Source organism: Hypomesus transpacificus, chromosome 25, assembly GCF_021917145.1.
Source record: "Hypomesus transpacificus isolate Combined female chromosome 25, fHypTra1, whole genome shotgun sequence".
In the NCBI taxonomy this organism is placed as follows: domain Eukaryota; kingdom Metazoa; phylum Chordata; class Actinopteri; order Osmeriformes; family Osmeridae; genus Hypomesus; species Hypomesus transpacificus.
The window spans coordinates 3,454,887-3,480,523 of record NC_061084.1 but is presented as its reverse complement, the minus strand read 5'-3'; the positions used below and the strand labels follow the sequence as shown (position 1 = coordinate 3,480,523).

General features: G+C 41.6%; 1 protein-coding gene across 6 annotated transcripts in view; it reads right to left on the bottom strand.

Annotated features, from left to right (window-relative positions):
* Positions 1–25,637, bottom strand: part of dennd4c (DENN/MADD domain containing 4C) — a 186,643-nt gene that overhangs the window by 143,628 nt on the left and 17,378 nt on the right. For all 6 annotated transcript variants that reach the window (XM_047048963.1, XM_047048965.1, XM_047048961.1 and 3 more), the window contains exons 2-4: positions 18,395–18,705; positions 1,512–1,764; positions 1,261–1,330 (exon numbers count right to left, since the gene is read on the bottom strand). In XM_047048963.1, coding sequence (XP_046904919.1) covers positions 1,261–1,330; positions 1,512–1,764; positions 18,395–18,693 — 622 coding nt within the window. In that variant the 5' untranslated portion in view covers positions 18,694–18,705. The remainder of the gene's footprint in view (positions 1–1,260; positions 1,331–1,511; positions 1,765–18,394; positions 18,706–25,637) is intronic.

Here is a 25,637-nt window from a genome sequence, read left to right as displayed (position 1 = left end):
TTACAATAGATTACATGCTCGTGATGACATTACCAAAGTTTCGACTCCATACGGTAAACCGTCACAGAGTCAAGGCCTCACGTCCGCTTTACAACCTCTTTGTCAAAATCGTTTGCGCGTTATTTGTGAACGGTTTGACTCATCGATCAAATTTTGATAACTTTTTGTCGGCATGGTCTGAAGAAGATCTGTTGCAATTTTCATGAAAATCGGAGCAACGGCCTAGGAGGAGTTTGAAAACGTTAGCATTTCTTAAAATACAAATGACGGAAAAACCATCATGACGACAATTACGTCAGAGGGTTCAATCGAATCGTCTGCATCCATGAAATCCAATGATACCTCAATTAAGACAACAGCCTCACGGTTAGAACAACGGCATCACGGTTCAAAAGTTGTAGGCGTAAACCCCCCTCAACTGTGACGCTATAGAGTTTCAGGGATCGACATGAAACTTTGCTGACAATAATCAGGAGATAATTATCAGTTCCAAATCACTGTGCCAAATTTCTAAACTTTGCACCAATCGCTATGCATAATAATAATAATAAATATAGCTGCAAGCAGCAATGAAGGGGCCAAGCAGCATTCGATATGGAAATTCAGTAGCTAAAGAACCAAAGCAACCCTAGCAGCTTTGCTGCGTGGCCCATAATAAAACAACAAAAAAACTAAAAAAACAGGTGCCTCGCATTCGTTTCTCCTCCATCGTTAAACTGTGACACCTAAAATGTTTTACCTTGTCCAACGGTTGCTAAGAAACAAGAAACCAATCCGATTGGTTTACGCTAGCATTTAATCCTCCTAATTTACATAAAGTTAAGAATATTTCAGCTCGCAACGCTCCGCTCACCTTCCCACGATGCACTACGCAAGTGTTAACACCCGGCTTCATTTAAAATGAAAAGGAAGCCGACACTCCGCTCTGCCCACTCCGCTGTAGTGGACACGCACCCTTACAGTGAAATAGAGCCACATTTTTGACAGTTTTAGGTATATTACCCGTGTTAGAGGTAGCTAGCTTAACAGCAGGCTATACTTTACCCACAACCATCAGTGCAAGTGTTATGTTAACTAGCAATGGCACTAGGGGATGCTTCTGTTGCGTGTAATGTCCATTTCAGAGCACCACTATTTAAATCGACAACTATGGAGTTTATTAAGTGAACAACATCTGTGTTGTAATTTAGTCCTGTGGACATCTGGTTTCAGTACCCAACTCTATCCAAGAAGATGATTAAAAAAAGTTATCTGACTTACCAGCTTTGTAATTGATAGAGTTGGAGGCAGACACAGACTTTTTGTAACACAGAAAAACACTGGAGCCCCACTGGAGAAAAACAAAAAAATAAATACTTTTTTTACTATTTACCCTCATGTCAGAGACAGCAAAAGCTGTAATCCATTGAAACATAGAATACCTATTATTGCTAGTTATTAGTTTGTCTGGGTAACAACAGCCATTTTACTGTATATTCATGATTTAATGTGTGCAACTATATTACACTCACCATTCCACAGTTAAGGTTCTTGTCAACTTTGCAGAATGTGTGTGGAGGAGTCTCCCCCTTGCTGGTAATTATGACACAGATGTCAGTGACTGCCAGGGAATTCTGGGGCTGGACAGGTGGTGCGCGGCGGAAGGTGATGAAGATGCGCTGTGAGGTGGCTGAGCTGTTGTTGACATTGGCACATCGACCATATGGGGTGGCCTGGATGATCTCACAGCCCTGGATGAGTCGCTCCTGGCCTTCATAAAGAACCCTTCATGTATTCAAAGAATCAATGAGATGAAGGCGAAATAAGTTACTGGCAACAGTGAACAGTGAATATTCAGTATGAAAAAGACAACACAAATTAAAAGCTAAATTCATACAATGTTGGATAACAGACAACAAATCAGATTATAATGAATAAGTAAACATATGTCACACGTGCTGGTAGACCCCAAAGCTGCGCCATTTGAGTTTCAGCCAAAGCCAGCTAACCAGATATTTTTTGGCTGAACCAGCTGAAATTATTTGAATCAAACAATAATTCTATCTATCACATAGATATACACACACGAAAAATACATTAAAACTAAATCAATTTTGCACAGCGGATTCGCCGTTTTGGACTAGAATGCCGTTTGTCGTTGTGTCAGGACTCGTGTTTTATCGATATTTTATCGATATTTTTGTACTCTTAAAACTTGGAAATATTGAGATCTAGTAAATCAGTATAACATACACATCAGTAGACATGAAGTGGCAGCTTCAGCCATTTGTAGCTATTAACATTTAGGCGGCTGTAGCAGCCATTTAGGTTTTGGCTGAGCTGGCTAGCCAGCCAATAACTTCATTAGCCAGCCATTATTCTCAAAACAAATAGCTTTGGGGTCTACATGCTGGTAAAAAAGGTCTGCATGTCGGCAATCTTCAAATTACTCTAGGACAGGAATGTTTAATTTATTTCCATTTCAATTTTTTTCAAATTTAGAAAATTTGAGTTTTGAAGTAGTCACTCAATATAATAAAGAACATGTTTGGGATAAGTGAATCCTTAATTTACAATTTTCTAAATACTATTAGCCACTGCTATTAACAAACATATCCCTGCTGGTAAGATAATAGACAATTGAAATGTAATAGAATTGTTTTTCATTGGCAGGAAGCTCCCAGCCCTACAGGACACCTACCACACACGTTGCCTCAGAAAATCTGGCAGGATTCTAACCGTGCGTGTCCACTACAGCGGAGCGGAGTGTCGGCTTCCAATCCATTTTCAATGAAACCGGGCGTTGACGCTGGTGTAGGGCATTGTGGGAGCGTACGCGAGCGTCAACGCCCGATTTCATTGAAAATGGATTGGAAGCCGACGCTCCGCTCCGCTGTACTGGACACGCACGGTAAGAGACTGTTACCACCCATCCTTCAGTTTCTTTACCCCGTTGCCTTCTGACAGGCGTTACCGCAGCATCCGGTCGTGCACACGCAGACTGGACAACAGTTTCTAACCAAGGGCCATCAGGCTCCTGTATGGTCATTGACAGTCATTGATTGTCCTCTTAACACACTGTCACTCTCAGCTGCTGGTTGCACATCTGATGTAGATCTAGATGTAAATTATGTTCTGTGTACTTATATGTTATGCCAAGTGCTTGCATTGTCTTGTCTTAAGAATTGCAGTGCCCAGTCTGACCTTGTGTTGTTCTGTGTACCTGACAATAAAATACTTGAACTTATCTTGGAGTACATGCATGATGGGAATGAAAATGTAGCCTACATGATTCACAACACTGTTGTCTGCCATGAAACAATCTGTTTGTACTTGGGTAAGTTTAATATCAATCCATCTGTCCTGTTTAGGGACTTTGTGATCATCTTGCTCACATGTGTATAATGCCCAGGAGCTGAACCATCAGTGTTTTCACCTTTAACATTGTCTCCTGGTATTGGAAACTCTCAACTAGACACAGGAACATTCTGACCCCGGTGGTCAACTAAGGCCAGCAACATCAAACCATTGCAACTCCTGAACCTAGCCTATACAACAGGTCCATAATAAAAAAAGGCAACCTACAACCTGCAACCTACGATAGGAGGTAGAAACCTGAAAAGTCACAGCTGGTAAGCCCTGAAACTGCTGAATGTTTTAATAGCTGAACAGTATTAAAAAGCTGAACATGTGAAGGAGCTGAAAGGTGCGACGGAAGAAATAGAATAATCATATGAATAAAGATTCGTAGAACAATAGTTGGAATGCTGAAGCACCATTCCAACAAATATCCACCCCCCTGCCCATGAGCACTGCAGCTGCTGAACTTGTTGTGTACTTTGTTCTTTGTTTGTCCTACACTAAGTAGCCAGAATTACCAAAGTTAATCTAACCGAGGAAAGGATCCAACGAAGTGGTATGTGTTGCGTTGAAGACATCGTCATGGCAGTTACTTGTGTCATCGCTCTATGACGACCAGCAACATAAGGGGTACCATCTGCAGTGAAAAAACAAACCTAGCAAGAACAGTCAAATGGGTACCTTGCAGTGGAAAAGCACCAAGAGTTAATGATCATGAGTAAAGACAACCCTCTTTACACTTGACCATTAACTCTCAATGTCATGGTACCAACTCAACTCATAGACTTGCATGAACTCTGCCAGCCCCAGGTTGGCTCCCTGTCTTTTGTGGCCCATGAATACAGCATTCATGAATGAACATGAAGTAACATCTATCACAACACTTATATTAGGCACATTGAGAACAACTGTCATTCTGCTCACTTCTGTGCACTTTTGTACTATTTGTATCTTTATATTGTAAATTGTCTGGTTACATTATATTTTATATTTGTTATTAGTATAAGGTAGACTTGTACCTTTAGTATAGTTAGACCACATATTTCAATTTTTAGGATTCCTATATGTTTAACGTATGCACCTTCCTGCCAAAATAAATTCCTTGTCTGTGCAAACTTTCATGGCGAATAAAACCCTTTCTGATTGTTCTGGAATCAGAGGTTGGATTTCCTATCCGATAAATCAAAGACTGTAAAAACTATTACAGAATAAAAAGATTTATATGGCAATGTAGGCCTGTATGGGTAGCCCCTTTGTCACTGGTCACCCAAACACTCGTCTGGGACAGTCGTTGATTTGCATGAATGCTAAAATGACAATCACACATTAATGACACACCTCTGGAGTGGTGATCTCAACAGTTGAAGAGGAAGGTGGACAGAGGAAGACTCTGAAATTATCATTAAAAGCTGTGTTCTTGTAAATATAGTTCTAAACAGCTTTTAATGTCATGTTTGATATGATTTTGTTTTTTTATTTTATGTATTACATTCTAGTAATAATTTTTATATCGTAGCATGTACATTGACAGGGTTTACAGAGTTTGTGCTTGCAGCAGACCAACGTGTTAACTAGTTGTGGGCCGTTATCGGCGCTAACGTGCTGCGTTAATGTGAGACTCATCGGGAGATTAAAAAAATATCGCCGTTACTCTATTCTCAAAGTTGGGTAGGGAGTTAGGTCTATACCACACAAGCTATGATGACTTTCACCTTCATATTTTAGCGCGGATGTATACCTAGCCAAATTGCACTGTAGGGGGCGAGAACGAGTCTTCGAACCTGTGTGTATGCCTTGTGTATGATATGACCACATCAAACGTGACGCGCTAACATGGATGCAGCTATGAAGCCGCCGGGTTTGCTTCAGGGAAACTTTATTTTTAAGAAGCTTCCCAATGGAAACTTTGACAAGACTAAGGTTGCACCCGCAATGCAGAATTAGTTTACTGTACGAGTTCTTCCAGTCTCAAATACCACCTAAACGCAAAGCATCCATTAGCTAATGCGGAAAATGCCAGGCCAGCACTGTAGCGCAGGAGAAAAGTCGTCGTCAAGCTACTATGTTTGAGTGCAACCGAGGCAAGCCCGTCACCACAGCTCTATCGGCCAAGCTAACTAATCTCCTTGCTCACCTGGCTTGAGAAACCTGTTCTTAAAGACTTACTTTTAGTCATTATTTGGGTAGCACACGTATTCTGAATGCCTTCGCCGGAATTCAAATGAGCCATTTTATTCTAGATTATCACGGTTACGGTATATATATCACGGTATAGAGAGCCTATAGTGTCTTGCTGAGTGAACACCGGGACCGCCGTATTGACTGCGAGTAATCAAGGCTACTGTTATATTGCATTTAGCTCAAGAGCTCAAGGGACAGCAGTTAGATATCTAGGGATGCACGATATTGAATTTTAGCCGATATTCGATATGCCGATATTTACAAGCTCATTTTGGCCGATTGCCGATGCCGATACCGATATATACACATCTGCTTTTTAATTATTGAAAAGTCTCTCCTGTACTATAATTAATCTGTTATTATGATGGTGTACTTGCTGTAGATAAGGGACATAAACTTGATTTGTATAATTTTTTAAATAGACATTCACTCATGAAAACTATTGAAATTATTTCAAATATGGCCAGGGCTCCAGACTGCGACCAAATGGTCGCATTTTGCGACAAGTTTTTGAGGCAATGCGAGCATTTTTTACAAACACTCGCGCATGTGGGACCGACAAATTTTGAATTCATTGAGTGTGCACAATGTCAGCACATGTTAGCAACGACACAGATACGACGTTCTAGTATGACAACGATATCAGTGTTCCTTCTGCATTAGTACCGTAGCTAAAAGTCTAGGAAAGTTGAGGCCATTTTTTTGCTAGGGACCTATAAACCTAGCTAAAAGTCTTGGAAAGTTGAGGCTATTTTTCACTAGGTTCCTACGAACGTCTTATTCTGCCAGACAAATGGGTTCCCCTTCGTTCTTTTGATGAGCAGTTTCGCGAGCCCTTCTTACCCGGCGTCATGGAGCCTAGCAGCTAAATACTTGTTTAGCACTAGCGTTGCTACTCCATCCCTGCCTGTGTTTGAGCTGTTGCGCTGTTATACTCAGCAAGTATTGTGTTGTAGTGTCGGAGGACTGATCGAAAAGTGCATCATACATTTAAGTCATTTAGCTAAGACTTGCATGTACAGTACGTAATGTCACATTAAATAATGTATTTAAAGTCAAGCTTATATGGTGCGTCGCAGGGGCGATTCTAGGATCAGACCTTTAGGGGTGCTCAGCCCCCAATGAGAATGTGACATGAATACAGTGCCTTGCAAAAGTGCTAAACGTAAACCCCCTTGCTAATATAAATCCCTAATTTCACTGGATAACAATTAATACATGTTGGTATTATTATGCAAAATATTGAATGAAAAAAACCAAGGATGTCTTCATGAACTACCAGCATCAAATGATAATAAACAATATATTTAAAATATACTATTTTAGGGGTGCTGAAAATACATTTTGGGGTGCTTGAGCACTCCTAAAAAGGGTCTAAAATAGCCACTGAATTGAACCCTCTTTAGTTACATTAATAAATGCATTGCAGGTCAATATAAGGTGTGCCCCTAAATTTTCTGCTTGCGCTCCTTAAATTTTTAGTCAGGGGCTACTGTGCTCCTAGTAAAAAAAGTTAGTCTGGAGCCCTGATGGCAGATTTATTTATATTTTCAAGTCACAATTTTCATACTTGAACAGTACCTCCTTGAACTTGAACAACTACAGTTTCCTTAAAACTGTGTTGTTGACAATGACACATTCTTGACACATATGCACAGAAATGCAGCTGTAACTGTCAACTTAAAATGTCATCACTGACACTTTACAAACTCCGCAAATAGCCATTTTGTCATCATCCTTTGATACTGTGAAGTCCTGCCACACAGCCGACATGTTGAATCATGTTGTTGGCGCTCATTGTAACTTCTAATACTGATTGTTCCGATCCTTGATTCTGATTGGCTATATAGTGCGCATAATACGTCATCTTATCGGCCAGGTACATCGGCAGAAAGTTTCATATCTAAAGGTGCCGATAATTAAGTTTTGAAGCTTTTATCTGCCGATACCGATGACGTGCAGATATCATCGTGCATCCCTATAGATAACTAGTTTAAACTGGTCAAAGAGTAGCTAGCCAGTGAGTCATTTTCGGTTGCAGGGTACTCGGGGTACTCAAGCCGCCTTTTGTTTGACAGTAATTGGGGGCGTTGTATCTGGGCATTAGCATATTTAAGGTGGCTAGCACTACAGAGGCAGCCTTGTCTGGCAGCCTCGGTGCAAGAAGACTCGGTCGAACAAAGACAAGGGAGTCTATCTGAGGGAGTCTGCCGACGGGGCCCGATCTGATAAGCGTCACCCTATTTATATTATATTCCACCTAGAAAGTTATACATTTTGGTCCTGCTGGCTCGAGAGCTAGTCTTGGTAACATGATTAGTATTTTTTTTCTTAGTGTCAGCTCATGTTAGGAACCTTGGGTTCATTATTGACTCGGACCTTGGGTTAGTCAAGCAGATTAAGATCTTCTCCACCTGCCCTCTCTCTTTCTATAGGGCCATAGAACTGACAGTCTGCTGTGAACAAGGCAGACTTCATCCCGGCGTTTGCATCTCATGCTTCTCTTCATGCCCTTGCACTGACAGAGACATGGATCCGCCCAGAGAACACTGCAACTCCAGCTGTTCTCTCCGTCAACCACTCCTTCACTAGCTCACCCCGCTCAACCGGGCGGGGTGGTGGGACAGGGCTGCTTCTATCCCCACATATGAAATACACATCCACACCACTCCCTGTTACTGCCTAATCATTTGAACATAATTATGTTATGCTAACTGATCCTATCAAAGCATGCTTAATTGTTCTTTATCGCCCACCATCGCTAGCCGACTTTGTGGAGGAGCTGGACATGCTCCTCAGCGTCCTCCCGGATGATGGAACCCCCCTGATAGTCCTTGGGGACTTCAACATCCACCTCCAAGGAACGCAGGCCGTCGACTTCTTGTCTCTCCTGACTTCCTTTGACCTGACGCTGCTGAGCACACCGGCGACCCACAAGGCAGGCAAACAGCTAGACCTCATCCTGACACATAACTGTATCACTGACGTAACCTCTGTAACCCCACTGCACATTTCTGATCACTACTTTATCCAATTCTCTGTCTCTTTGCCTCCAACTCCTCCTACCTCCCCTCCCCTCCCTTCGTAACTTTCCGGCGCAACCTGCACAATCTTTTCCCTCCTGCCTGTGGCTTACGGATGTTATTCATGAAGAATGGTCCACCCTTCGGGCAGCTGAGAGGAGATGGCGCAAGTCCAAAGATGGTCTGGACCTTGATAAGTATCACTCCCTCCTTAAATCCTTCTCTTCTCACATAACTGGTGCTAACACCCTCTACTTGCTGAACAAAATTAACTCTGCTTTAAACCCCCACAAACTTTTTTCTACCTTCTCCACCCTTCTTAACCCACCTCCCCCTCCCTCCACCCTGACAGCAGTGGACTTCTCCCCCTTTGAGAAAAAAACGACAACATTAGCAGTCGGTTCCCTAAACCCACCTTTCCTACCCTCTCACCCTCCTTGACTGACCTAACTACAGGGATGCAAACACATGTATGGTCAAAAAAGAGAGAGGTAATTGAAGCCCTCGCCCCGTGGCAAATATCCACATACTTACATTGCCACCAGCCCCCTGACATCCCTGGCCCACCCGTATATGCACAGAGTAAAATTACATTCTGACGGTCAAAATACACAGACACTAATTTGTAATATTCTATTTCATTTTTTATTCCGAGACATAAACTCTTATTAAATTATCTAGCACTTCTTCTGGTTTTATTCCTTCTTCCTCTTCTTCCTGGATACCTCTAAGGGCACTAAATGTTGATGATCCTGGCCCCTCCTGAATGGCCCCTCACCACAAGATCAATGGAGGACAAGGCCTGTGGGTTCTTACTTTTGAGAGGTAGTTTGTTCTACTTGCCACAAGCTGTGTATGCCTTGGTCACCTTCCTAATAAAATCCATGACAGTATGAGATTTCTTTAAGACTGCAAGGGAAGCTCGGCTTCTCCTAAAACAGGCGTACTCAATTAGAAACTCAAAAGGTCCACTCACCAAAATTCCATTCAGTCCAGGGTCCGGAACGGACCATGGTTTATTTTTCTGGCCCTTACCTCTCCCATTGACTCCCATTCAAAATTGACTTAGGTTTAGGAGGGCACAGTACCCGTGCCCCTGGTCATCTTTCTCCCATAGACCAGAGTTCTGGGGGTAATTTTGTTCAAAGTGTCTATGCTTTTTGTCATAGTGACATTTCACGTTACCTCTACCACTTTTGACAAGGGCAACCGTCTCATTGCAGATCAAACACATCGGTTTTGTGCTCCCCACCGGCAACACAAATGCGGAAGGAAGAAACAGGTAGGCTAGCTACCGTTAGCAAATCGATTAGCCTGCGTTGTTGCGAATGACACACACAACCTGCGTTACCCACAGGGGTTGCAGCCAACGTTGAGTGAGTGAGTTGTCATGGTGATTACAGTTATTACAGCTCCTGATTGGAGCTTTAGATTGGACACGGAAGATATAAAGCAAATCTAGCAGGAAAAAAATATAGGCTATAGCACAAAATCACGCATCAATGATTTGCGTCTAGGTTGCGACTGGGACCCCAAAACAGCCAGGGACTTTGAAACACAGACCCTCCCCCTCCACTTTCTCCCTCTCTTTCTTTTTGGCATACTTGTCTCTGTTTCTGCATCTGCTATTTGATGGTCACAATAATCAGTTAACTATATTCAATAATAAAAATCAATTCAACAAACTAATTGCCATATACTAACCCTGTTTTAACAGGGTCTGACTATTTTGTACAGTTGCATTGCTGCACCTGTCATAGTCTCTCCACTGGACCCTGTCACAACAGCAGCCTCCATCTCTTTCCCTGTTTCACCTGTGCCTCCATAGAACAGAAAAATCAAGACAATTGAATTTGAGCCTCATAGTCGAGTGGAGTAGCTAATGTTAATTCGGAAAATTAGTCTTATTGCCGAAAACAGTGACAGCGATAGGCATGGCGAGGGAGCAACTTCCAATGAAGAAATTGTTGATAAAAAGGGTTAGTCTTGTTCAGTTATTTGGAAGTTGTTTGGCTTTTTGAAATCTGACAAAGAGCAGGACAGTGTTCGGTGCAAATTGGTGTACAGTAGTAAACAAACAGGTGGTTACCAAGTCTGGTAATACGACAAACTGCAAATGTGGACTTCTTGTTGACCTCGACCTACGGTCTCGGTTAACAAACGTTTTAACAAATCTCTGCTTACAAAGGTGTTGATAGATCTGTCCATATTCGTTTTTTTATATAATATAACAACACGTAGGAAAATCCCAAATCAAACACGACGAATCTGGTGCCGGCGCCGTGTTGTCAACATCTCCAAGGCAACCGCTTGCTAGGTGCGTAAATCATTTGGGGACCTCTGGAGAGGTCTGCAAACGGTTTTGCGGATTTCTTATAACGTCTCTGGACATATAAAAACAGCGTTTTGGTCCAATTATAATACTAATATATATGAAACCTTTTTTACCATCTGAAGCAAAATCACTCGTTGGAACATGCAGAAAGTGTGAGTTTGCGCCGAGGTATTGATAAGTAGGCTATTGATAAAAAGCAAGGTTTTAAAGAGCTTAAGTTACAGTACTTGACCCCAGGTACGTGCTCCCTGGCCGCAAACATTTCTCTCACACTGCTCTGCTTAAACCTTATGCCATTTAGATGAGTGCCCTTTTTTCTTGCCCATTTATTTAACTTCATTTAAAATATATAGCCTACATATTGGTTACATTATAAGGTTTTTTAGAAGAAAAAACCCAATATGGTTTGGAATGATATTTGAATTTTCGAAATGTCGAAAATACAGATGCTTACAGCTGCTTGCACCAAGCGCCTCTGGTACAGCCGCATCTTCGGGCTGCAAACTCTCTCCTCCTCCGTCTTTTGACGTCCTAAACATTTATTCTATACTTGCAGCATTTGTGCAGCATTTGCTTACAGTGCCCGTTGTTTTGTATCTCTACCTTTTTCAGCGCCACCCTTTTCTCATTTTCTTTTCCTTTCCATTTCTTTGCTAAAGAAACAACGATGTTAGCTAAAATAGCTCCAACGAATTGGCTGTACCCGGAAAACTATAGATTTTTGACCAATCGTGATCTGTAAACTGGACGGACAAGTGCACCGTTCAAGTTTACACGGGGGCAATGCCCACCCCCATCCTTTGGATTTTGGATCGCTTCAGTTAAACAGATGCTTGGTATTCAGGACGTCTTCAGAGTGAGCGTAAACTAGTCGGCACATTTTCTTTTCTTGAATAGTACCGTGGCCATAGCGGCCGTTCGTATGACCGGCCGTTCGGGAAATCTCCCGATTCTTCCAAAGGCCAGTCCGACCCTGGTCTAGGTATTGCGGTCTGGATCTGGACCGGAGTTCGTTTATTGAGTACCCACCGCAGACAGTAAAAGATACGCAACAAGAAGAAACACCAGTGGTTCACGCTTGCGCGCATTGGCTACTGCTGATTTGCTTATTTCATATTTACTTGTTTGGTGGAGGCCATCCAGAATTACTGTTGGTGCAATTATAATCAGACCCCCGCCCCTTAAAAAAAAACTCTTAGGATCTGCACGATTCACGCAAGTCACCCAAACTGACGTGAAAAAAGCGAGAGGCGCGAAAAAGCGCGCTGTTTGCATCCCTGCAACTAAATGTCTAAACTCTTTCTCTCCCCTGTCCGAGGCAGAGATCTCTGACCTCATTCTCTCTCATCGCCCCACCTCCTGTCCCCTTGATCCTATCCCCTCTCGTCTCTTTCAAACCATCTCCCCCTCCATCATAACTAGGGATGGGCATTCGACTAAATTGTCTTAATCGATCGTCGGGAGAATTAACGATCGATTTTCGATTAATCATTAAAATTTTAATATTAAAATTCACAATTTATAGGCTATATTAAAATGCAGTGAAAATAGAAAAAACACAGCGTGTTTCCGCATTGAGATCTGTAGTGTAAAGGGCCCTATTATCGTCCACTCTAAATCTCCAACGTTCGGGGCCCTATTATAGTCCACAACCGTTTCTTCCGTTCATTTCTTAAAGAAAATATGCAGCAGCAACGAAAGAAAGTAACTCATCGATATGTGCACATCTTATTATGCTGCACACCAAATTACAGCTTCTTACTTCGAGATTTGAGTGTGTAAATACGCTCTCAAACCATATGTGTAGCATCTGCCTTCCGCAGCGTCAAACTGACAATTCTCCATTGAAAGTGGTTGAGTGGATGATAATGGGACCCCCTGGCTAACTGCTAAAATCAGGAAAGTGACATTTCTAGGCATATCCGGATTGGATTTCAATACCGGAATGTTATAATATAGGTGTGTATCTATATATTAAAGTATAATGCTGTGACATAGGCCTAACGTTTTTAATTTGAAGTATAACGACATTTTGGTAACATTGCTAACGAGCGTCGAGAACTAGGTGGACGATAATGGGACCCCTTACTAGGTATTACAAGAAAAACAACTATTTCTGTAACTCCTAGAAGCGGAGCCGACAGCTAGAAGCCTGTGTTCAAACACAACTGACCCTCGTTTTTTTCCGGCTAATTAACAAAGCTTCATAAAAACCTTCGCCCTCAACAATACTTAAGGGTAGCATATCCATCTCGATGGACTTACAGATCCGTTGGGTAATTTTCTCTGCTCGTTGTGCATCGCAGCTCCTCCGTGCTAGCACCAAGAGCAGGATGCACCGCCACTAACCAGGGTCGGATGTACGTTCTTCAAGTGGTACATCATTTGAGTCGTGGAGGAGTTGTATTTATACTCAGCTTTGCAGTATTGGCAGTGAACAAAGGAATTTTTTTGTCAATATGGTCTCACGCTACACTTCGCCGTGACCTCTTCATATTTACTTTTGAAATAGCTACATGGAAACTCGCCGGTAATTGAGTAGGCCTGTGGCGTTTTTTGGTAAAATGTTTAGCTAATTGCTGCCACATAGCGAAATCCATTGCAATCCTTCAAGACTCACACTACGCAACAGAACACGCATTAGTTTTATCGATGGACAAATAATGTTATCGACTAAATTCTTAATGATCGATAATTGATCGTCGATTAATTATGCCCATCCCTAATCATAACTTTTCTTCTCCATGTCCTAAACTCCTCTCTTACCTCCGGCACCTTTCCCTCTGCCTTCAAACAGGCCAGAGTTACCCCTCTACTCAAAAAGCCTTCCCTTAACCCTGCCGTCCTCCAGAACTGCAGACCGGTATCACTGTTACCCTTCTTTTCAAAAACAATTGAACGTGCTGTATCTAACCAACTGTCAAACTTTCTCTCTCAGAACAACCTGCTTGACCCCAACCAATCGGGCTTCAAGACTGGCCACTCCACAGAGACTGTTCTCCTGTCAGTCACCACCTCCCTCCAGTCTGCCAGAGCAGCTTCAAAATTATCCGCCATCATTCTGCTGGACCTTTCTGCAGCGTTTGATACGGTTAACCACCATATCCTGCTCTCCAGACTTTCTGAGATGGGCATCACTGGCACTGCACTCCAGTGGATCTCATCCTACCAGTCGGGAAGATCCTACCAGGTCTTCTGGAGAGGCAAACTGTCAGGCCCTCACCAGCTCCCCACCGGTGTCCCACAGGGCTCCGTCCTTGGACCCCTCCTTTTCTCGCTGTACACCACCTCACTTGGACCAATCATCACCTACCATGGCTTCTCCTACCACTGCTACGCTGAAGACACGCAGCTGTACTTGTCGTTCCCCCCGACCGATCCGGGAATCTCAGCTAGGATTGAGGCCTGCCTCGCAGACAACTCCGCCTGGATGACCGTGCACCACCTCCAGCTGAACCTCGCCAAAACAGAACTTCTCATAATTCCGGCCAAACCCTCCATCTCCCACGACCTCTCAATCACCCTGGGATCTGCAACGGTGACCCCTTCATCCTCTGCCAGGAACCTTGGGGTTACCATGGATGATGAGCTCTCCCTCACGGCCCACATTGCTGCAGTCTCCCGGTCGTGTAGATTCACCCTCTACAACATCCAGAGGCGCCAGGTGCTGTAAGCAGCTGTATTTTCGGCACTCATCTAAATATGCACAACATGTTTTGGGGCTTTAAATAATAAAAGTGCTATGTGGCTCAAATGCAATTGTCTTGATTTTCTGTTTTGTGTATTAAAGCTAGGGGTGCACCGATCCCCTCAAAACATTTACTTTGCAGACATTGCAAACAGCCGACGAACTAGTTGGGGTTGCAAGCGTGAAATATCTCCACACAGCCAACTCTTTGGCTCGCTCCATGTTGCTTTTAAGTTTCTGTCCACTGGTTGGACACGAGCTGTATACCGCACGGTGCAATGCTTCAAGGTAAAAACTTCCATGGTTTACACACCAGCAACAACAAATAAATAAGAATTCAAATATTTTTGGAATTTTTGAATGTTTACAATGTTTGGTTTCTGTTTGATTACATTTACATTTAGTCATTTTAGCAGATGCTCTTATCCAGAGTGACTTACAGTATGATTACTATTGTATGTTTGACCAATACACTATTTTTTTCTACTGCTACATTTTATTTATTTTAATAGGCCCTACGTTTGATTACATTTTATTTTCGCATTTTGAATGCACAATTGTTGTTTTAATAACAAACAAATAAGAATGCAGTAGATTACACCTGTTATTTTGTCTTAGTTAGGAAAGTCTGGTGCCTTTAGTATTTTCCACATGGTGGAAAGAAGGTATAAGGTGGGAGGTATACAGTTAATTATTAATTCAAAAACGGTATCGGATCGGTATCGGGTATCGACAGATACACAAAGCCCAGGCATCGGTATCGGGACTGAAAAAGTCGGATCGGTGCATCCCTAATTAAAGCAGCCACAGGTGACACAGGGCAAGAGATGGAGGCTGCTGTGGTGACAGGGTCCAGTGGAGAGACTGTCAGGGGCAGCAATGCAACTGTACACAATAGAGTCAGACCCTGTTAACAGGGTTATTATATGGAAATTAGTTTGTTGAATTGTTTGTCATTATTGAATATAGTTTTCAATTGATTATTGTTCTTTTGCAACATCAAATAGCTGATGCAGAAACAGAGACAAATATGGAAAAATAAAGTTAGGAAAAAGTGGAAGGGGGGGGGGGGGGGGGCGGGCCAGTCTGTGTTTAAAAGTTCCGGGCAGTTTTTTCGGTCCCAGTCCGACCCTGTCAAGACCCCATCTATATGTAAAGATAACATCCAAGCTAACAATTTTGCCAAATCTGACTGCAGCTTTGTATACCATATGTAATGTGTTATGGTTGTTGAGTTAAACAACTTGCTAAATGAATTAAATGTCTGATAAAATTCAAATCCAACTATAAATGTATAAAAGAGAGAGTCCCAATCAAATCTGAATTATTTTAAAACTAGAGGTTTAAAAGCCTACCTTTGCCTAAACTGACAACCACCAACTCAGAGAACTGAGTTTCAACATCCATTCCATACATTTAGTCTCTATTTTTTCCTCTAATCTTAAGGCATGAATATGTTTAACTTAATGTCTGCAACTCTCTGTCACCAACTGTCTATGGAGTGGGGGGTGGGGGCTTCATATCCAACAAATTACACTACTGAACTTTTAAACAGATCTAATGGCCTACTACAATTGTAAATATCCTATGGCTTCTTCTCCAAATGGGCCTCGATACAATGCCTTTAAATATTTTTTGCCCATTCTGCACAGTTTTTGGGGACTTTCCACACCAACACCCTTTGCCCAGTTCCTCTATTCTGCCCTACTACATGTGATTTCCAACACCAGTTGCAATCAACCCTGCGCAGGGTCGACTTTTTAATGCAAGTGCTGAGGAGGTGCTAGATCATTGACAGGGGGAGCTGCGCAATTACATAAATTATATATATTAATAAAGAAGCAGTACTTCTCTTGAGAGGTTTTTATTCAGATGAATAATCATTGGATTCAGGTCAAAAGTCTATCACTTGAACTGGTTTCACCACTTAAGACACTACGAGTCAGCAGCTTGGCATACTGGGACATGGAAAGGATTAAACATTTAGACTTTCATCCAACTAAGAAATGCTGGTTTGTCCTTTTTCATCAGTGTCCTCAAAAAAACTGTCTGCAGAGCTACTGTGTCTGAGGGGTGACTGTCTGTCTCTGGAGGGCTGGCAGGCAGGGGCAAGCAGGGCCTGCAGGCAGGGCAGGCCAGCTGGATGAAGCTGTCCTGGGGGTCAGGGCTGAAGAGAAGCTGTCCAGCTAGACCATTCTTGTGACTTTTGGTCAAACTGTTCAGAAGTTATAAGTAAAAACAGCCTTTTGTCGCACGTCCACTTTGGCGTGCTCTTCAAAATCGTTTGTACGTCAACCAGAATTTCATAAATGTTTGTCAGGTGCTCTGAAGATGATCTGATTACATTTGTGAAAATCACAGAGTGACGGACTAGGAGGAGATATGGAAAAATGTGATATCTTTTGAATTGGTATGCCATATCAGAAAAGAACTATCTAGTAGTTTTTCAGAAAATTCAAAATGGCGGAAAAACGTTAATGACGGAAACAACGTCATAGGGTGCATTCCAGGGTTTTTCCTGGGTCAAAATGGGTCTTTGGTGCTCCAAAAAAATATATATATGTATTCTTTTTTTTCTTTTTTCTAATCAATTTATTTATTCCCAAGTGTTTTGCATCCCCCCACACACACACACACACATATTTTCGTCCTATTTCCCCTAAAGCAATAAAGTTATAAAGTATGTTTTAAATGGCATAAATGCTGTTACTTTTTATTAATTAAAACTACTTCAGCATAATAATTCACCTAAAATACAAACCTGAGAAAGGGCAGCAATCGCTATCAAATCAACAGACATGTGCAATTTAGCTAGCAGGGGAAGAATACAAACAACGAAAATCACCAGTTAACTTGATTTAAATTTGCAAGAACTATAGACTTATACAATAACGATCTTAAGAACTGACAACATAAGTTATACGTTCTCAAGGACGCACACGCGCAATCTCAACTGCGGTGTGAAGCGCGTGTCCGTGCTATTCTCCGACATGCACTCACTGCTGATATACGGACTAAACTTTTGTACAGCCTGATTTCTAATACCATGACGGCAGAAATGTAGCCATAGAGGAAACACAGCACTATATGTTATCATTCCAGGTTAAGAATACCAATGGAGGCTGCGTTTGAAATCGTAAATCAAACTTTTGTCAGCATTTTGAGTGGAAATGTAATTTCCATTTGTAGGCTACAGGTGTACTATTCGTGCATGTCGGGCTGGCCCTCGCAGCGGAACGACAGTTTAGTGGCCGCTCTGTCCATTCGCGCACCTCACAGTTGCGTATTCTCAGACAAGAACACACGCTTATCAACTTGATTATTATTGATCAAAACAGAATGAGGGTTCGGCTGTAGCCTACTTGAAACATACTATTGAGAACATATTCGCTGACATGCATTGAACACAGGTTTTTTTGCCTTTGGCGCTCGGGATTTGTCATTGGCGCTTGGGAAAACGGCTTTGGCGCGCGCCAAAATGTTCTCTATGTAGGAAAAACCCTGCATTCAAATAGTCTTGATCCAAGGAATCCAATGATACTTCATTCAAAAGTTACATGCATTAATGCACCTCCAACTTTGACCCATTGGTCAAATTTCAAGACATGGGCTCAATTTAAGACATGGAACTTGGTGAAAAGGATCAGGAGACTGTCCCCAATGAGTGTGACAAATGTAAAAACTTTTTACCATACAATTCTATGGGCTGCCTTAGACTCCCATGGTAGGATAATAATAAAACTAACAAAAACAATAGTGTGACAATCAAAAACAATTGTGTGCCAATTGAACCGCCCCAAAACAATAACTCAGAAGCAACATACTTACCCAATATCAATAAGTGGTGGCTTCCCACGGCCCCTCTTGTAGCATAAGAATAGATCCGGGCTTTTGAGGCTTCCATGGTTGAGGTTGGCTTGCTGCCCACTGTAGGTGCTATCAATGCAGGTGAACCCCTCTGGCACTGTCTCACCAGCTGACTTGTTAATGACTGCTAGGTCAGTAATTGGAGCTTTGGGCCCGCCAGACTTTGTGTCTGACAGGTCCTGTTCCAGGGGTGTGGATTTGTCCGTTAGCCCAGCCACCACAAAGTAGTCAGTCACATGGTGACCCTTGTCTTCAATCATGGCTTTCACTCCCTGTGAAAAAGTGAGAATGCATTAACAGTGTCTATAAATATTTTATCCAATGCGACATGCTAAAACATTATTTGAAAATCATGGCTCCAAAGTGCATAGGGTACTTTGGTGGCTGAGTCAAGGAACAATCTGTATAGCCACAAGTAACTACATGTAATTTGACAAGCAAAATACAATAAAAAAATGCAACAATAACATATCATTGCTTACATAAACAGCAACAATAACATCTGTAGCTATATGATTAATGTATGATGAACCAATCTTTAATCTTCAATAAAGAAGGAAACATTTTCAATATTGAACCAGTTAACTTTAGCATGAAGCTACTTTGTATTCTAATCAAGGTAAATTGGTCTTCAGAACAGTGTTTCCCCTCCCACTGTTTTGGACGACCACCCGCCTCCCTAAAAGAATAGCAAAATACTAGTGCTGTCAAACGCTAAAAATATTGAATTGCGATTAATCGCATTAATGTCATAGTTAACTTGCGATTAATTGCAATTAATGGCACATTTTTATCTATTCTAAATGTCCATTAATTTATTTTTGTCCCATAATCTTTTCTCATTTTGATGCTCTTATCAAAATGGAAAAGTGGATCGGACTGCTTAGTGCACAAGTTTTTTTTTCTTTTCTTAAAACAACATTGCAAACGCTTGGCTTTAACGAGGGGGCGGAGAATTCTTATCAGCTGTGTGCTTGGCCATCAAGTGGTATTTCAGACTGGACATGCTGCAATGATTGCTCAGTTCACAACGACAAAACACAAAGATCACTTTGGTCTTGTTAATGGAACCATTTGGCAACTTTTTAAAAGTAAATGTTCCATTCTGAATTTTGTTGGCATCCATTTCGGCGTCTCGCACTCGCCATCCACTCAAAACGTAATGTTAGCCTACTACTCTTTATCCGGCTTGCAAGCCCAAACAAGTGTGTGCTGCGTGCTTGTTGTTTTGTTTCCGGTCTAGCTAGAGCCGGTGTGGTGTTGTAGTTTTTCTAACGTCAATAGTTGCTGCAACAGCATGTGAGAAAAACGACAACGTTTGCTTGGCCAAAAAGAACGTTAGTCACGCGATAAAGAAAAAGACGCCGTTAAAATGGGTTTGCGTTAACGCCGTTAATAACGCATAAAACTGACCGCACTACAGAATACACTATTTCAGAAAAACTGATGAGATATAGCTATTTTCACACAAACAGGCAATTTGCTTTTTGCTTGTCGCCTCAAGTTTAATTCATCTGCAAGTAAAGTTTGCGCAGCGTTGCCCTTGTTATCTTCACCTTAGTGCTGAAACAATGAATCGATTAAAATCGATTATTAAAAGCGTTGGCAGTGTTTCCCACACAAAGACTAATTTGTGGCGGTGCGCCACAGAATCAACACCGGCCGCCAGACATTGCGTTTCGTAAAAAAAAATGTTTTATCGCTATTTAGGTTAAACCACGCAGCGTATTCGTTCAGCTGCATTTCCTTTCCCCTGCTCTCCCTCCGTCTCTCTGTCACTCATGCGTCTTTCCCACATATGCACACAGTCACAACGTCAGCACACGTTAGCAACAATGCATACATATGCCGTTCTAGTAAGACCGACAGCTATATCAGCGAGCCTTCAGCATTAGTGCCGTAGCTTAAAGTCGAGGAAAGTTGAGGCAACTTTTCGCTAGGTACCTTACTCACATTTACATTTAGTCATTTAGCAGACGCTCTTATCCAGAGCGACTTACAGTACTCGAAGTTTCCCCTTCGTTCTTTTGGTGAGAAGTCTCAAGAGCTAGCTACTTACCCGGCGTCATGGAGCCGACCAGTTAAATAGTTGTTTAGCACTAGCGTTGCTACATGCATAATGCAGAAATGATATGTTAGTTGTTAATTTGTGAAGGTGTGAATCATTTTGGATTCATATTGAATGTAAAAAATTATTAACAAATTAACTGTGTAATGAATTATTAACGAAGGAATTATTACGAATTATTATACGTTGGGCTAGTAATCAGAAGGTTGCTGGAGCGATTCCCCGCCGCGTCAAATGATCTTGTGTCCTTGGGCAAGGCACTTCACCCTACTTGCCTCGGTGGGAATGTCCCTGTACTTACTGTAAGTCGCTCTGGATAGGAGCGTCTGCTAATGACTAAATGCAAATGTAAATTGACCGAGGTGAAGTCAGTTTCATATTCCACATTAGTCTCACATTCGAAAGATGCTACTTTGCAGCGTTGCGTTAGGGACCGGGTGAAAACTACCCATCTAATTTTTTTTTATGTAGACTTTTATAATATTTTTTATGAATATAAAATCGCAAACAGACCCCAGAGTATATTAACAATGTCTGGTATACTTCAACAGCCTTAACTTTTTCAATGAAGTTTCAAATAAATTGATCTTGAATTAAATAAATCTTAAAGTTTTTCAAAAATGTGTCAAATCTCAAATATACACCAGATTATTCTAATAAAGTCTGGCCTACTCCACAACATTTCAATTTTCAATAAAGTTTTAAACAAAACTCAAATAAATTGCTCATCTCTGAAAATAGAATTAAATACACGCTAATATTAAAAACTTTTCTTAAATTGTGTGCCTGTTTGTACACATTCAGAATTTTTTTTGCACTGTGAATTTGCACTGTCAGTTAAATTTTTTAATAAAGGTTTGGAAATTAATGTTTTTTTTTTTAAATCCGATTAATCGATTAATCAAAAAAAGAATCTACAAATTAATCGATTATTAAAATAATGGTTAGTTGCAGCTGTACTTCACCTAATTGCCTGTCACTTAATACACTAGGGCTGCCGATCCACTGGCAGCGACTAAATTAATGTGAATTAGCCTACTCCTCATGAGCGGCTCTGTGTGGGAATATAATTTACTTCCTTTCATGAATGTCCTTGCTGTGCTATCTAGGATGTCATACTTAGCAACATACTAACATTGATCGTCCACAAATGCCCTAATAAACACATGAAATAGGGTTTGCTTCTCTTGCTAGGCAGCCTGTTCTCCTGGCTCGCGTTGCCAGCTATCTCCTACTACCTTGCGGGGCCTGTCACGTGACCTCCATTGAAAATGAATGGAAGGCAACATTTTGCCCGAAGATGAGACTCTCTTCCATCTGTGCAATAAACCTACTGGTTATGAGGATGTGTAAGATTGATTATAATGTTTTCGTGGATTGCGGAAGATTCCTTACGATAGATTGATAGGACGCGTAGATTGATTGCGGTGTTTGCATTAAACTTTAGGTACGGTAATTTTATGCCATGCTTGGCGATAATGGGCTTTAACAAATCGTATTTCTAGAAGGCTCTACCGCGGTTAGCACGGTATAGTCAATTCACATCGTAGGGCAAATTCATACCTGTATATTTCAATGCGTTCATACTGTCCACCCCTACTCCTGGCCATGTGACACTGACATGGCCAGGAGACACTGAACCCCAAGTTGATCCTGATGGGCAGGTCAGGGCCTTGCATGGCAGCTCTGTCGCCGTCAGTGTTTGATTGTGTGTGTGAATGGGAAGAAAAAATGTAAAGCGTTTTGAGTTCCGCTAGATAAAAAAGCGCTTCATAACATTTACCATTTAAAGGAGCGATTGATTGCCAAACCGATTTTACCTTTTCATAGTTGAATAACGACAGTTCGGAGGGTAAACTGAACTTACAGTGAACCTCAAAGTCCATTGACACCTCTTTCCTATGCAAATCTCAAAATGATTTTTTTTTGCTGTAAAACGCTAGCTTTTCAACAAAGCCACCGGACTGACATCAATCCAGGAAACGCCTTTTTTGGCTCTAGTTTGTATATTTGTCACACCCAAAAATGTACATGCAGACCAGCCCACTCACTGGTGTTGTTGCCCAGTCCGAGGTAGCGTAAATCTCCCATGCTAGCTATTACAAAGAATAACGTTTTGAAGTATAACAAGGATATTGAAAATGGACCACGGTCGTAAATGCTGTGTTCCAGGCTGTACAGGGAAGGCTAACACTCAATCTTCCCAAGGAGCCAGGCTTTCCGCCCATAAGGGGGGAAAGCTATCTGGGGCCCCAGAGAGAGGGTTTAAGAAATGAAAACCAATTTTATTTTGAACTGAACTACTCACCATTACTTTAAAAAAGTTAGCTGCAAAGCTTAACAACTGTATTGCCTTAAAGGGGCAATTGACTGTTTTTTTTGGGTATTTCACACTGTTCCTTAAGGTCTCCGAATAGGGTATGTAACATTGGTTGGGTTGAAAATGGCCCGGGTGCTGTTCTATGCCCTCTGACAGATCCTCTGAAATCTTCCCGGGAATAAACACTAGCTTTTCTCCTTTTATGGTATGCTCATTAATATTTAGATCAGCTGCGCGCTGATTGGTTGGTTATCAACGAGTGAAGCTGGGAGCAAAAACGCAACACGGCCAACAGCAGCACTCGCTAAAACACCGAAGTTGGAGACTTGAAATAAAAACGCGCAAATAAATCTATTGTGTCTACACAACACTGTTTTCAACAGATTGACTATATATCATTTGAAATGATAACATTACTTGTTTCCACTTCTGTTGTTGAAGCAAACTGGATTGACTTAGGTGGGTAGAAGGTTAGGCTACAGCTTAGCAACCAAACCATATCGTGATTCTACTCGGCTTCAGTTAGCTAGCTAGGCTAGCTCTAGATATCTTGCTGTAAAATAACATGACAAAGATCTGGACAAACATGCATCGTGAATTGTAGATTTTCATTACACAGGTTATTTATTTGAATGAAACACAGTCAGGAACATGAATCAACGTTAGCCCCATTGCCAATAAACTAGGCTAAATGATCACACATTCTACCTATGCTCTTGCGTTAACTAGCAAGCTAAACTTGTTTACATGCTTACAGTCTAGGTGTTACTAGTAACAGTTACTAGCAATGCTAACGTATCCTGTATCTAGAACCTGCCTTTCTCCAGTTCTTTCAAATAGATTATCTAGACAGACGTTAGCAATAAGCCAGACTGCAGTTCGTTTTCTGGCTATTTTTCGGAAGCTTCCCTTCTAATGCAGACTACAGCTAGTCTAGCTAGAATCATTTGATGTGTGTAGAAACGTATTTAGCATTCTACCTGGTATGCTATATACAGGAAACGTTAGCATTGCTAATAACTGTTAGCACAACATCATACTGTCCTTAGAGCTTGCGGTTGCAATGAGCATACGGTTGGAACAGCACCTCTTTCCAGGTTCAGCTTCCTAGCATATCCTGCTTGAAATTGTCCAAGGTTGTCAAAACTGTCTTGGGTGAAATGTTCAGAGCAAATGAATGATTGAGTGTCGAACTTCGCCGGGATCTTCTCGTAGACAACAGCAGCCATGCCTGTTGAATGTTTGGCTCCTTGGGAAGACTGTGAGTGTTAGCCTTCCCTGTACAGCCTGGAACACAGCATTTACGACCGTGGTCCATTTTTAATATCCTTGTTATAATTCAAAACGTTCTTCTTTGTAATTCCTTATAAGTAGCCTACACAGAGCAGCGCGCAGCTAAACTAGTATCGGAGATAGACGCTACCTCGGGCTGGTCTGAATGTAAATTCTGGGGCGTGACAAAGATACAGACCAGAGCCAATAAGAGGGCGATCACCGGTCCTACGTAGGACCGGTGGCTTTGTTGAAAAGCTAGCGTTTTACAGCCAAATTTTTTCTTTTTGAGATTTGAATAGGAAAGAGGTGTCAATGGACTTTGATATTCACGGTATGTTCAGTTTAACCTCCGAACTGTCGTTTTTCAACAATGACAAGGTAAAATCGGTTTTGCAGTCAATTGCCCCTTTAAGCTTTTCTAAAAAAGATGGGTGATCTTTTTGTACTTTGACTTTTTAAAAGATGCACGGTTTTGTTTCGATTGAACACTGCGCTCAGGCCCGGAGTGGCCATCGAGAAAATCGGGAGAATTCCTGATGGGCCGCTCTACCCGCTCATAAATTAGACCAGCAGATCGCTTGCTTTCTCGCAGTTTTTTTTTCACACACGGAATAAAATGATATGTGTTAAGTTTGTTAACTGCTATGTGACTGATAAGTGAGCAAATAAGCTACACTAAGTTTTAATTTCAATAAACGCATAATCAGACCGTAGTAAAAAGTGCAGTTTTCAGTTGTCGCGCATGCTCTCTTTCTCAAACACAAGTGTGTGTACCAAGGTTGTTGCCATGGAGACAACCCTAAACCGTCATTTATTGTTGTGGAGGGAGTTAGCAAGATGAATATGATGCGAAAATAATAAAATGGATGGGAAAAAGATGCCAGGAGAAAGTGAAAAGGCCAGGTAAAAAAAAGAAAGATCAGTCACTTCATAAATGTAGGTTCCTGCAAAGGTGGAAAAAAAATGTTTTCTCAAAAGATCCGAATCTTTCAGGTAAACATTTTGGTTGTAATTTCCGGAAATATAACAATATGAGTCCAACGTAATGTTCACATTACATAAAGCTAAAAAACAAAATTGGGAACTGAAATTAATACAAACATCTTGCTCACGCGCTCGCATTACTGTGAAGTTCGTATTTCAGATAACGACATCAACAGCACCTAGGTTCGGGTTAAGCCCCGAATGTTCAAGTATGGCTCGGCCCCTGGTGGGGGTGGGCTGGTTTGGGCCATTACACTACCATGCTGAAAATTGGTCCTCTTTTTGTTTAGTTAAAGCCATTCACATATAGGGATTCCCACGTACCGTTTACCCATAACACCCGACAAGACTTCTTGCCCCCCCTTTGCCACTGTGGAAGAAATTTCCTGTGTGCTTACATTATTCACTAATCAATAGAACTAGTCATTACATACTAGTTAGTATGTTCTCATGTAAGCTTGCTATTAATAATAGTAGATTGTGTCTATGTGTCAGGATTAATAGATGTTCGGGATCAGGTGAAAGTACTGCTGAACTCTAGTCTGAGAGTTGTCATG